This window comes from Branchiostoma floridae, chromosome 6 (assembly GCF_000003815.2).
Source record: "Branchiostoma floridae strain S238N-H82 chromosome 6, Bfl_VNyyK, whole genome shotgun sequence".
NCBI classification, from domain to species: domain Eukaryota; kingdom Metazoa; phylum Chordata; class Leptocardii; order Amphioxiformes; family Branchiostomatidae; genus Branchiostoma; species Branchiostoma floridae.
The window spans coordinates 18442494-18458011 of NC_049984.1; the positions used below are offsets into that span (position 1 = coordinate 18442494).

The 15518-nt window shown below is 39.3% G+C and overlaps 1 protein-coding gene across 1 annotated transcript in view; it reads left to right on the plus strand.

The window, feature by feature from the left end:
* The first annotated feature begins 9904 nt into the window (after positions 1-9904).
* Positions 9905-15518, plus strand: part of LOC118418168 (nuclear factor of activated T-cells 5-like) — a 17440-nt gene continuing 11826 nt past the window's right edge. Inside the window, 4 exon segments of the mRNA XM_035824004.1 lie at positions 9905-10150; positions 11671-11790; positions 14107-14713; positions 15117-15390. Of these exon segments, the coding sequence (XP_035679897.1) occupies positions 10075-10150; positions 11671-11790; positions 14107-14713; positions 15117-15390 (1077 nt within the window). The 5' untranslated portion in view covers positions 9905-10074.

Here is a 15518-nt window from a genome sequence, read left to right on the forward strand (position 1 = left end):
CTAGGCTGAGTCAGTTACTATAAACCTTTATACACTAATAGACTGTCTTTTAATTTCACAGTGCAAGCCATCCAATTATGCTTGTGCTGCTTTGGGCTTACACTTTCAGCTAACATTAAACGACTGCTGATACACTAAATACTAATCGTCTGTCGTGAGGACAGAATACATAACGAGTGCAGTAAAACATCATCGTTTGTAAGTTAAACTGTGTCCTAGATTGAGATACAATTTGCAATTGACGTGTTCTTCATGAATAATTCAAAGGAGAGATTATATGCAGGGTTTAACCTTTTCTTGAGGGCAGCGTGCAGTTTGCAGAGTATCTTCTTTGTGAATCTCACCCAAGGATCTTAGACTAAGACTTGACATTGGTAAAACTGAGCTCGATGCCCCTCGACCTTCCAACAAATGCAAAGGTCAAACACAACTTACCGTCTATAATGCTTACTAGTAAGTAAAAGTTTAAGCTTTATTTCGTATTTCTATTTTGTAGATGACCGTATAAAAGTCATGGTTACTGTACTTTTTGACGATAAATATTCTCAGTCTGTACTTTACTCACACTGCAGAAATATAGTGTGAAATGCTGTAGAAATATCATGTGAAACAAGCCCAACCCTACATCTGCTTGGAGATTAACCTATTACAGTAAGTACTGTAAATGCATTTAAGTTCGTGGGGATTTGATTTTGCGGTAGTGGGAAAAAGGACTGACAGACTGAGGTGGTTTTAAGTTCGCGGTAGAACCATGCACAGTGACAGTGTAGTCTCTTACTGCCTTGGTAAAATGTTTGTGGTGGTTTAAGTTCGTGGTGAATTTTGCAACGCAAAAGCTGCGAACATAAAAACACCATGAAAATTTCTGCATTTACAGTTACTGTACCATATGTCACAGTAGATTGAAAAGAAAGAGGTTTACTAAAGCTGCATTATAGAATCTGATTGATAAGCTGCATGATTAATTTTGTACCACTCATGGTTCATGTATCGCATTCCAAAGATGTGAAAGAAAGATAGCATTATGATAACACTCATTAAATGCCAGGGTTGGATGGCAATAAATTATTTATCGCATGGATTGTAACTGCGTATGTTGTGGACATTAATATTAATAATCATACCGAGCTTATGATTGAAACTGATGAACAGTCACGAAATACAAATTGACATCATTACTTGACGAGTACTTAATTCTGATTGAAACTGACGACCCATCGCAAAATGAAAATATACAGCAGAGTTTGTGATCATCAAATATGTTTCAGGAATGCGCTGACATACTAAATAAATGATGTTAATCTCTCTTATGTTTCATATCTTGCACACTGAATTAAAAATTAATACACAGAAATGTAATAGGTTTTAGAGGTAGAACATTTAATCCAGCCTATCTATTTACAAGTGTTTCTCCATGCAGTGATATGTCATAGATATGAATAGTGGTAATGAATAGGTCAATACACTCATCTGTTGAATAGACCAACAGATGAGTGTATTGACCCAAATCTCCAAGAGTTACATGGTGAAAGGAGATATGGGACATGTAATTTCTTAAAGTGTTTTCTCCCAGGCTATTGAAATTCACCTCCCATCTGTCAAAGGTATTAACTAGGTGGAAAAATGACTTTTAATAGAAATTCAGGGCTCAAAATACCACCTGCAGGTTAGTGCAGGTAAAATTGGAGCTGTGCAGGTATTCCTGATATCTACCTGCACCTAACCTGCACTGGTTAGTACATATATGTCATATGATGTAGGTGTATATGGATTGTTACTAGCTGCATTGACTGTTACCACCTATAAAGTATAAAATAGAATAAAAATAGCAATGGTTTCTGAAGAATTCTAGCATGATCCATTCTGCCTAAATTCAGAGTGGTGCAGGTAAAATTTGTCTGGTGCAGGTAATTTTCCTTGTTACCTGAACCAGTGCAGGTATGCAGAAAAAAGTATTTCGGACTCCAATAAGAATAGTGCTTAAATGGAGATCCCAATAAACAAACAAATTTTGAGCCTGAAATTGCATCAATCTCTTCTCCTTTGAATTTTCATTCAAATGTCATTCTGATGCTTAGTTTAATGAATTGTAGAGTAAGATCTTAATTTCTTATTGCATTACTCCAAGCTGCATGACAACTGCAGCAATTTGACAAATGTGCAGAAGGGTCAGATCACATCAAAGCCCTTTAAGTAATCTAATGTTCTTCCATCAGAATGATTGATAACCGTAGTTGTGCTGAAGAAGATCGCGCTATAAATTGGCCTGGGGCAGATCTAGAGATGGGGAAACCATGATGGTGATGGGAGGAATCTGGAAAGAGCTATTATTGCCGCCTTATAAATATTTCAGTAGGATCAGGAAGACCTAAATTGATATCTAAGTCTTAGTGAGAGATGAGGAAGGGCAAACCTAACAATTAAAACAGGCAATTTTTCTTTCACCTCTGAGATTTTTTACCTCTTTGGCAAGGTCACAATTATATTTTTCATATAAATGTTCTTTAAATCTCCAGAGGCCATGTTGATTTCATTATATGAATGACACAATTGATGCGAGCGTGCGAATAAAAAAACGTTCGGCAAAAAAATTACCTTCATTAACAAATCTAAGTACATATAAAAGTTGAACAAATGACTAAACACTTGAGTGAAGTATATACTAAACAATTCAAATTTTTGTTCTTTCACAAAAATCTTCTTTGATGTTGTAATCTAGTTTGGCATTCTATATTCACTATCCGTTGTATGATTTACAGTGAGGTTCAAAACTTTTTTTTACTTTATTTTAGGAAACGGACAAAAATTGATGCCATCCATATTAAATCAAATCAACATGGCCTTAATGCAAAGCCATTTCCGGATCCATACCTAGATTTCACCCAATGACTCAGAAAACTAAATGTTTTCACAGGACATGTTTAACCACAGTGCCGTAAATGTAATTACTGTATGGATGTATGCATGGATGGATGTTGTGGGACAAGTACCAGTATCAAAGACATGAATGAGGGAACTTACACGACATTTGTGTTAAAACAAATGGGGCATATTGGCTCATAAAGCCTAAGCTCTGCATGGTTGAAGAGGTTCATCAGTCACGTATGAATACAGTAACTATGAATTTTAATTTCATCCAACAGCAACAGTTTTTAAAGGCATTGAGGTACATACCTCCAAACGAGTCTCGTGCTCTTTCGTGAGATCGAGACTAGGTCACTCTCGGTGAAAAAGAATTGTGCTGTCAGACATCGAAAATTTAATAACTGTCACTGTTGGACAAAAATTAGTCCTGTTTGACAACTGAAGTGGTCTGGAAGTAGGACAGTGTGGACATAACTGCCCCAGTTAGTCATCAGTATGAGTGACATGGCATGACCACATCAGCTTACCCCCAATCTCCTACCACCCCATGGCTCACATGTAATCCCATCTCCTGGTCAGGGACAGCCTAAATCGGGGGGTCTGACCCCATTGCTAACAAAGTCTCTTTCAGCTAGCTGCTGACCGCCTTGGCAGATCTCAAAAGACATGAACATGCTTCAGTGAAAGCCCATTTGCCATGAACTGGTGCCTTTACACAGCAATCTTTGGAGTAAGGATGAGCTCCACTCTTTCCAAATCTAGCCTGGTCACCATTCTCCTTCTTTTGGTTTTACCTGCTACTCTGCTAAGCAAAGGCCAGGTGTTTCTGTCAGCCTGACTGTTTTAGATTTTCGCAAAAGAGCAAACCAACCCCGTAAATGACCACGAAGCGCACCAATGAACAGGACAGCAGGCTACAATTCCAAGCATGGTAGAAACAGCGGCGAGTGATGGTATGGTAATCCAATGTCTTACAGTTGATTGTTAGCACAATCATGTGGCACGGACAAAAAGCCTTTTGATTTAATCAGTGACATACAGTTCAAGCATACTGTTAGGCAGTTTACAAAGCAATTCCTTTAATCGTTTCCGTTAAAATATAGCACAAGGTTGCATTTAATAGGAGGTACTATCTGCCTGAAGCAGTGCTGAAGAAAGGCATTGAAAGCTCACAAAGGAGTCATTAACGAATGCATCAGACAGTAAAATTAGTTAGGTCAGGAACTTATGCACTCAGACTGTTGAAATTCAACAACATGTACTTAATGCTTCTGCCAGAGTACTGCAATTAACAACACTACTATGCTGAGGTCAGCACGAAGGCTATAAAAGTACGACTCTCATCCATTTGATGCAACAATTGAAAAATTAAATGACTAGCTCTCCGCCACTGTTCAGTAAAATGATGCACAGAGCGAGGTATGCTTATACAAGGTGACTCTGGAAGTAGGAACTCGAACTGAATAGTCGAACTGTCTCTAAACTAAAGCTGGAACTGCCAATCACTTACTGATTACAGCAATTAAAATAGTTACAGTAATGAAAAGGATAGTTAGCACTAATACCACAGACATTAACTACACCTCTAGCCTTTAGTAGGACACTGGAAGTCCAAATAAACATCACAATTATCTATTTCTCGCTTCTGTCATCATTGTAGACAACAGGTCATACATTGTCAGTGTTTTTCAAGTTGGTTTTCTTTTAGTTTTAGTTCACCAATAAACTGCAAGTTGTCTTCACCTGCAAGGCTGCAACTAACCTTTTCTGCAAATACAGCTTTGCAGGTGGGCATGTCAAGCCCTGGTCAACTGTCACCACAGGCAAGATTAATTGCCATGGGATCAGCAGTGACAGTGATCTGGGAGCCATCAGCATGTGTCGGAGCCATCAGCATGTGTCGGAGCCATTAGCATGTGTCGGAGCCATCAGCATGTGTCGGAGCCATCAGCATGTGTCAGCCAAAACCTGACAACCTTCAGACTAAACATCACTGCTACCAAGGGATGTGTACCCGTGTACCCTTACAGTACTGCGAAAATCACTATAATATATTAGGAACAGGTCCAAATTACCGGTATTAACGTACCGGTACTTATACCAATATACCAATACTTCTCAAGTGTGGGCAACTTTTTGACTGATTTTGTAAAAAAACTCCGTATTACCTGGTATTTTTAAAACAAAGAACAGAATTCAGAAAAGAGCAAAGAACAAAAAATCGGTCTACTATAGAGCCATTTGAGGTCATTTGAGGTTTGTTTGTTTGTTTATATGTACCATGAAAGGTGTACCATGAATCATGATAAAAGTATGCCTGCAAGTAATTTGCTACTGTACAGGTTGTTTGTCTGAAACTCTGATACTTTGTGATATATCCTGATCCCTGTCCACAGCTGTGTATGAAGCGCATTCAGCTTAAGCGCCTGGCTCATGTCCAGGCATATAGAGCATGTATGCAATGTCCCTCGCCATAAATATATCGCGCAAACACGTGCAACAAATAGCTCGATGCCAAACTGAGAACTGGAAATATGTCAGTCATATGATGATGCCTAGAGGTTGAAGAGAAAGCAGAGAGTCTAGTGCAATAGCACCTCATGAAATGCCTTGTTTATTCTATTCATACAAGCGATTGCGATGATGTCACAGTGATGCAGTGGTAGCTGGTGTTTGGCAAAAGATTAATTCACGTACGCGTATTAAGCAGTAATTTGATCTGCTAATATCAATGCCAATTTTTAATCCAGTCTACTGACGTACTGATAAGCACCAGCCGTCAAATACCTCAGATATTAACAACAACAGCGATCAATTGTTACAGTATTGCATGCTTTTTTGGCTGATGAAACTATCCAATAAATTGTGTTGTCTATATCAAGGTGATGATCTTTATTTCCAGCATTAGAATTTTGGAGTATCTTGCTAAGTTTTTTGAGCTTCTGATTTTTTGTTCACAAAATGATAGCTATGTTGGCATACATGTAGCAATCGTAAACAAGTTGAAATCTAGCATGTCCCCTTTTGTCATATTTACATTGCCCATATGCAGCATGTACTTGAACCCCTTGGACATGCCACTGCCTAAAAATACTCCCCACAGCTTAGATCAAAGGTCAAAAGACATACATCTTCTTTCTGTCACAAAGTCGGGTTAGATAAGGACATCTCTTAGTCTCAGGAAGGACATAACGTCCTTGGTCTCAGCATTGCTTATCTGACACACTGGCACAGTGGTATCTATGGCGGCTTCTACTAGTATTAGCATTAGTACAATGTCATACAGTGTTGCAAGCTGATTGTAAATCACAAGAGCTTCAAAAGGCCCTGGACTCTGCTTATCATACAAATACAAAAATAACATTGGTCTGGGGAACACAACAGCTAGGAACATGTTTATCACAATCAACAATCATACAGATCATGAAAAGCTCTTGTATCATTGATTATCAAGTCTTTAGTTGTACTACAGTATGTATGTATGTATGCTCAATCTTTTCAGAGTAAAAATCTGTAAAAAGTTAACAAATAAGTTTAGAATGACACTATGTTCTGTTATTTCGTATCAACGTAATCAATCATTATGGCTATAACAACGTATGACAAAAAGAATATACACATTTTAAAAACACAAATGATTAAGCAAAATATTCCTATTTTAGGTATTCCTGTTTTAGGAATGGACCAACAAGCAGAGAGGAGGAAGGTTTTGACAAAGTGATAAAGCTCTTGACAGGAGTAAAGAAGTAGCTGATACGAAACTGACACACTAGACAGGCATAGTACCAATTGACATTCATTAAACCTAATTGACAGAAAATACAAACAATTCTAGTAGTTGAATGCAATGTTTACTCCAACTTCTCATAATCTCATCTGAGATATCTCACAAATGATCTCAGGCTGAAACTTTACTAGGAATAGGTGAGAACCAAGAAATTAAATTACTGTAGCCCTTAAGAACATTTGAAACATCATCCATAGTTTCCCTGCAATTTTTCAGTAAGAGATGCACATTGGCAGCCCTGTAACACACAACTCCACGCGTGTACAGCTGGTAATGTCATGATGACATGACCAGTCCAAAGATAGTCCCTACAAAATGCCTTGCACATATTAGCAGGGATCTGCATCTGTGGAAACACTTCTGGCATGTGCCATGTAAAGAACCTTTGGACACATTATAAATCAAACGTTTGGTATTACAGTCAATCAGCTGACAATCAAATGGTCAACAATTAATTAATAGCTGCCAGCTCTATCCTTTGACTCTCTTCCTGCTGTCAACACTCCCATGATAATAATATATTAGAACCCATACAAACTTGGTGCCAAAAGGCATTCTCATAATAGGTAACACTTAATTACTTGCAGGATGCTGCCAGACTTAAGACATAGGAAGGCTACACCAATTATCTACCTCCTTGAATTTATTCTATGGTTCTTTCAAAGTAAAAGTGTCTTAACTTTAAAACCCAACTTTTGTGTTGAACTTGAAGGTTGGTGACTGAAAACAGAGTGTTTGAATCAGACTATATTCAGTTCCTTAGACTGTGTAGCATTAGCAATGTAAACTCCCCTCAGAATCTGCTTTGCAAGGCTTCCTATATGGACGTAAAAAAAGCTTATCACATTTCTTTCTCTCTATATGTTGAGGCATCTCTATGACTTCCTTCTTTTCACAACCATAATGACAATCAATCAAGTGCTTGTGGTTCTTATCTTTTTTGCTTAGTCACTGCATCTACTGTCGCTAAATATTAGATTATGCCATATGTAGTCTATTCATCTTGCTTGTACCACACAATTAATCATGGTTTGAGGCTTTACTTATTTATGAGAGCTTGGCTGCAAATTGCCTCCCGCTTGCCAAGCCACTGGAAAATAACTTAACAGATCATTGCAAAGCGTTAAATGACAAGAACATGACCTATGCTGGGATATCGGGTATTCCACAGGTCTTGACGTCAACGCATGCGATGTCCTATTACTCATTCTGGGAACTGCGTCAAATGTGCCTTAAATATCCTCACAGCTGATTCGGTATGGGATCTCAAAAACACTTAGATATTAGTCTGAGAAATAACAAGGTCACTTTCTTAAGTTGTATAATTATAACCTATATAAGTCAAGAGATCACCTGTTTTAACCAAGGATTGATGCAACTTGGGAGTTGGAGTCATAAAAAGCAATGTTACCGGTGTCTTTATGTTCATGGTTTTTGTGGTGGCTGCTTCACCGCCAAATCACCCGGAACTCAAAATCACCGCAAAAAGTTTTCCATATGATTACAGTTTGTGTATATGGTGCTACTGTCAACTCAAAACTGCCGTGAAAACTCCATTTTCCTGCTGCCGTAAAATTAAGTCCCTGCAAACTTACATGCATTTACAGTAACATGAAACAAATCTGGCCACCCCATGGCCTTCAAAGTGGGAAAAATTCAGGTAAAATTTGAACTCTTTTCTTCAAAACATCAAAAAGTTTGTACAATGATGAGGGTCCAACATAGCCTGGAATCCAGTCGTACTGTGCGTTGGTCGCTCTGCTCCTGCCAGTACGTCTGGCATTCGTTAGCATTGGAACGATTGGCATTTGAATATTCGCACACTTTATGTGCGCGATTTCTGATTGGCTGTTGGCTCCAAGCCCCCTTCGCAAAGCACCACCAAGGTGGAAATCGAACACACAGAATCATGTTTACAGTTCGTAATCGAACGGAACACTACTTCTATCTTTCCCGCATTAGTGACGTAAGGACCGATCTTTCCAATGCTAACGAATGCCAGACGTGTTCGCAAGGAAGCAGAGCGACCAAAGCACAACACGGCTGGATTCCAGGCTAGGTCCAACATCTCTCTCTGTCAGTCAGCCAACATACAAAGGAGGATACATACAACATGTACTTCTGAAATCAATGAGTTTAAATAAACATTGACACTATCTCTTCATGTATGCAGTTTTAATACGCATTACAGTTTGTCTACTTTGTTCTAAATTCTGTATGCTTGAGAAGATGAGTGGGGAAAAGGATTATACTATTATTTTTTTTTTTATACTTCTTATACTAATTTTTCAGTCATTCACATAATCACAATTCTTCTTCGATAGAACTTTTTTCTATGAGTGCGCGGGTTTCGATAGCTATAATTATAAAAGTTGTAGCAGTGGATTTCAATGCAGTAACAAATTATTTTGTATATTATGATAAATGTTTTTAAAAACTTTGATAATAATAAAACCGCCTTCCTTTTTCTCAGCAGAGACAACGTTAACTGTAAAGATATTATATAATGTTCATACTTTAAGGATTGAGCGTACGTAAGCAGATACCTCCATATCGTTCACAAGCTACTCCATGTATCTACAAAATGATGACAGAATATCTGAAAGCTGATATAAGAGACAACGTTAGTGATACCCCCACCTTCCCTTCCAACCCCCCTCCCCGCCCACATCACTCCAAACTCAACCTTCACCTCAGCGCGTTTGACCGAGTTATAAACTGAGCAATGTTTTCCACACTGAACCTCGAATATGTATACAACCTACCTCTTATCAGGTTTAAGATAATAAACGGTGGTCTTTACCATCATAATTATTTCCCCCAACTTCAGTAAAAATCTAAAAATTGGAAAATTCACGAACTTGCTTCTCGAATCTTCGTCGAACATCGTACAACTTCGGCTTCAGATCTCGTGATCTCTCGTTCCATGGATAAGCGTGATCTTAAAAAAATTCAGCCAGAAACGAGGAAATACAAGGCGATAACTGCTCATTAATGTATCTTTGTGTGGTTTATTCAAACTTTACCGCCCCAACTACAGAAATTTTCCATTACGATCTTAGATTATTGTAGAAAAAATAGAAAATAAGGGGATCCCCCTGTCACGTGAGTTTGACTTCAACGAGATTTGGTTCTATTTTAAGCGATGACGCATAAATTATGATAATTAGCTTATCTCTGATTGGTTCTTACCTATAAATAGAATAATTAGCTGATGACGTTTTATGACGTCTTCGAATCAACTACCTTGTATGATGTAATTTGCATACAGCAAGGGGTAATGCGGCTGCGCGCTTTTTCCTCGTCAGTAGAAGGAAATATTTTCTGGCGGACGGTCGCAGCAACTTTGATCCGCTGAATCTGATAAGCAGTCCCATAACTTACTAAGGAACAAGCAAGAAAGAACATTTGTAGCGTTTATAATGCCTTCTGGGTGTGAAGACTCCTTCTTGTACGAAGAGGTCGAGCTGAATTCCCCCGAAAGCTTGTACGGCAAAGGTGCGTATTGCTTGGAGCAACTGCCGCCGCCACTGACTAGGCCATGGCGCGTGGCATTTTTCTGTTGTCTGGCATGTCTGCTCGTCTGAAAACAGTAAATATCGGCTTTTGGTACATTTTGTACCGCCAGTTTGGTCAGTTTTATCATCCTAGTGACATGTAGTCTCCTCCAAGCCAAGTATTGTCAAAGCTTACCGGCACATTTTGGGAATTTTAGCAAATTTTGCTGTTTCCTTGTGAGAGAAACCGCTACGGTCTGGTGTTATGCAAATTAGCTATCACCACGCGCGAGCTGCGCCTCCGCCTATATAAGGGAACTGAAATGGGCGTTTCTTGAAAAAACGTAATTTCCTGGATTTTGAAACCCACCTTTATTGTCAACTACATCTTGTACTAGAGTTTACGCTAGTACAAGCCTTGTTGTCTAGTCTGGGATAGTGGGCGTTTACAAGGCCGGACTTGTGTCTAGTTTGCCGGTCGGTCTACTGAAAGCGAGATCGGATTTGTTTGTACAAGCTCGCATTTCATTGACGTCAATAAAAGAAAGGCATGTTACTAAGGCACTGCTCTAGCGATAGGGCTGTTGGCAGACTCTCCTTTGTCAAGTTTAATGGGTTTATTTGCAGCGAATTGACAGTTGTTTATTATTTTAGACAAAAGAAGAAAATTTAGTCTGGTAGCAGGGCTCGAAATACTGGGTGCATGTGCACCCAGGTGCACCCAAAATTGGAGCTGTGCACCCAATTATTTTCTGTGGGTGCACAAGGTGCACCCAAATATTTTCTTAGGTTTATGTATGTAAAGATATCTAGTATATGATGTATACTAGTATACATCATATTCTTGACATCTAAGCATTTGATAGATAATAAAAATATCTGTCATGGTACTTGTTTAAGAATTTGATATTAGATTATTACTTTAAATCAAATCTAAAAAGTTTAATTTAAGTGGTGCACCCAAAAATTTTTTGGTGCACCCAATTTTTTAAGCTGGGTGCACCAGTGCACCTAATCCCAAAAATGAATTTCGAGCCCTGGGTAGACACCTTTTGTTCTTTATAAGTTATACTGTATGTGGAAACCTGTATGTGTCCATTTACCACCCTATCCCCAGTTTTCGTTGGCTATGTTCCAGGGAAATGAATGCAAGACTGTTAGTATTACATTTGAATACTTATTTTGCTTTATTCTTTTGCTATGTTGTTATTGCATAAGTCTTAGATTATTAACACCTTGTAGCTGTTACATAATTATTCCCACAACACTAAATAGCTTGTGTAATAGCAAAAGTATTGTTTGTAGCATTATAAACAATATTTTGATTTATTTGGATTGTGAATGTACAAATATTGCATTGAAAGTCTTGTACCATTTTCATTCAAACATGCCTGAGGAACCATGCAACATCATCATCATGAGCATAAATGCAACATAAATTCTGTATTTCATTGTGTTTATTGATGTTGAATGTATCTTACTTAGTCAAAATGTATCTTAGTCTGATTTCTCTTTTTCCAGATCCCTTTCTCGAGCTGTTACCCAAAGAACTTCGCTTGATGAATGGTGGTCAGCCTGCAAGGCACCCCCTTAGCCCCACTGAACATCCCTTGAAAGGGTCCGACTTGCTGGGCCTATCTGGTACGAAAATGACTTGTTTGTGTCAGACTTTGATTTGATGCCAATCTTTTACTCAAGTTGAACTGCTTATCACAATCCCTCCCTTTTTATTAAGGCCTTTTCTATCATACATGTTTTTATCATATGGAAATGGTTAAATGCAGAAGCTCAGTCATGGCAACATCTACAATGAATTTGTGAAATGAAATGGTTTGTGATGGGCAGTATGAACTTGTACCAGGGTACGAAATACTTTTTTTTTTCTAGTACCAGCAATCTTTTAGGTACCTAGAATTGTACCTGCAATTTGGTGACATAGTTCTCAAGGAATAGAGTATGTTGGAAATTTTATGGAACAAAGTTTTGTATTGTACAGCCTTAGACTTTTGCTTTTCTTTAACAAGCAAAAATGGAGATTCCTAGTGTCCTTCCCATTTTTGTGTGCAATTTCAGCAGTTGGCAAATTGCAGGTTGCAGGTAAGTATTTCGTGCCCTGTTGAATGTATTTGTGTATGTTGAAAGGTTTTACCTTGGCACAGAGCTATGTAAATATCGTACAAAGTATGATATTGCTGACAATGTATGATTGTACAGAAAGCAGCAAACTTTGTATAAAGCACTCGACATGTAAGGCTGAGTTTTTGTTTCCTGCACTAGGCATTGAAATTTTTTTTCACCAAACATTGTACTGTGAGTTCACTACCCCATGACTGCTTGTAAATGGCCAACTCACTTGTAACTCAAACAAAAGCTTACTCGTGTGTACAATATATTGTGAAGAGAGGCGTTCAGTCAAACATGTAAAAAAGCGTACAAAATTGTCGGACCAGAAAATGCTGGCATAGTGAAAAGGCTGATATATTGTATCGGAAGCACAGAGACTTCATCACAAACTGTGATAATGTTGTACAGCCCGTGATTCATGAAGAAGATAAAAAGTTAATTGTTGTGAGAGAAATCAACAGAATGGAAGTAAAGAGTGATTTTTCCCTGACACGTGAGATGTCGCTGTTTTCTTTTCTGTTATTAACAATAATATGTCTTGCAATCCCATCACCAGGTTTTTGGGGGTGTTCAACAAATGAGAAATTACGGCAAAGGTACTTGCAAAAACTTGCAGCAAAAAGATACATCTAAAGTTGACCTTCTGATTCCTTTGGCAAGAAGCAAATTGCTGACTGACATAACTAAAAGTTACTATTTCACAAAATTTATAAAAAAAATGATTAACAAGGCTTTTGTGGCTCAACAAATTGGGTTGGCAAATTTATTCTTGTAAAATGAACTTTTCCACTTAACTTTTTGACTTCAGCTTTAAGCTAGCCTGGAAGCATCATTGATGTTAATTCTTTCAAAAGTCATGACTGAACATTTTTAACATCAGACCACATGATTCCAGGCTAGCTTTGGACATAGGTATCCTGGAGTCTTTCCAGAAGGGAAAGGGAAGTTTTACATTGAAGTCTGCCTAAGGCAAAGGTTTGGTCGATGGACCGGCAGTTACTGGTATGACTGATGTGACCATTTTGTGCAAATGGCTGACAGAACTTTTGATTTCGCTTGAAGCACCTGCCTTCTTTGAAACTAGTAGTAACCACTGAAAAGCTTTTGCTTTGAATTCAAATTTTTTTAATTTCCATACTAAATAGTCTTGCTGCAATAATTTTGTTCAGCTACATCAACATGAGGCCAATCAAACTTTTCAATTACAAAACATCTGTCTTGTGTGCATGAATGTGTTGAGTGGACATCTGTGTTGTTGCAAATGTTTAAACTCGCACTTTTACCCCTAGCCCTTGGGCAAGTGGTATGTTGTGAACTCATTCGAGCTGCTTCGTTCAGACACCTCAAATGTAGGTTGGTTTGTTCAATGCTAGTATTTCTTATGTTAGAGATATGAAAAGGCATTGACTGTAGTATAACATGTTTCATGTCGTTGCCTTGTTTACCCGTGATGTTCATGTATTGTATAGGACAAATGTTGCATGTTATGTGATATGTAATTTCTGCCCATTATGCAAGTAAATCTAGTATTTGTAACGTAGGAAAAGATACCTAATTTCAGAAGTGATTAAGATACTGAATGACAGTTTTGGTGGGTATAGCATAAGGTGCAGGGGATCTTGGAGATGGTGATTACCTTAGAGCTATCTTAAAACAATATCCACTGCGTCTAAATTCTTAAAGACGGTCTGTATGTGAAGTTGTACACCAACAGTTCTGTCTGAAGTCTAACCCCCTCTCCACAGCGATAAGTTATAGCTAAGCTGACGAAGGCCCACTGCCGAGGTGTCCTGAGGTCTTACATTCATGCATGGCTCTTGTTGTACGATTCAGATCCCCTGAACCTGAGCATGGGGCCGCCCAGCATCACCACAACCACTACTACCAGTACCCCTACGTATGAATCAGCTCTAAGCATTAGTACGTCAGTGCAAGGGGTAAGTAATACCATGGTAAGTGGTGTCCTAAGCCCATCCTCTCTCTCCCCCTTGGGGCAAAGTGAGTTGGCTACACAGCAGCGGCAGCAGTTGTCGCCATTGTCCAGCCCGGGTGGGTCGCCGCTGGTCAGCGTGTCGGACTCCAGCAACCTGATGTCGCCCAGCGAGTTGAACACGTCCAGCAGCCTGCTGGTCAGCACCAGGAAGATGAATCTTCGCGGCGACGACAGCTCCGGATGGATGGAGGACGACGATTCGTCCTCCAGTAACACCAGCAGCGGCGGAGTGGCGCGCTCCATCACTGCCAACGGCCAGCGGAAGTCCCGCAAAGTCTCCGCTAAGCAGAGTCCCTCCAGCCCGAAGGAAAGAATCAACATGGAGCGGCTGTTTGACGCCGATGGCAGCAGCTGTCAGCCCCAGTTTGAGTTCAAGAAGTTCGGCGCTGACATTGTCAGCATCAAGGCGAGAGACTCGCATCAGGGGGTGCCAGCAGACATGCAGAGGTACATACCTGTAGTTGTTGCAGTCTTGTAGGTAGATAGAAAAATCAGACACAAGTCCCTGTATCTGTGGAGGAAATATGGTTGTTAAAGTACTGTTTGCTTTATATTTTGAAAGACATTGGAAGTTTTGCCTTAAAAGATCAGCAACATTTCAGAAATTGCATAAAAAAAGAGGGAAGCATGTATTTTTATTAACATTGAACTGTACTTTTCATTGTGAAAAATGAAAAGAAATGCATCAAGTTACATGCATTCTCCAAATTTCCAACTGTCTTTCCAAATGCAAAGTGAACAGTTTTTGTATCCTGTATTGCATATGTGTTGACTATAACATGAAAAGACGAGACCTGATCTACCGCATAGACATTAATCCTTTTTCATCTTCACCTATGTTCCTCTACAGTGCATTGTCCGCCCCACCAACCCTGCTAACGTTGGTGCCAACATCTACCGTGCCATGCCAAGTCGTAGAGCTTGCACACGTCAACTCCTGCCCAGTCCCAAGGAGGCAGGCTAAAGAACCGAGCCTCAACATGCCAAACTTGAGTAGTAAGCATGGCAGCATGCAGCTCAAGATCCTGAAGCAGCCCGAGGTCCACCACAGGGCTCGATACATGACGGAAGGTAGCCGTGGGTCAGTCAAGGACGAATCTGGCCATGGCTTCCCCACTGTGAAAGTAGGTCACTCGTAATCTCAACCAACCACGGCTTGTAGTTGTAGGTTCTTTACCTAGGGATAAGGCAGCTTTTAGGAGGTGATTGAGCAACCAAGCAGGGCCCTCTGTTAGTACTGTCTTGATTGCAG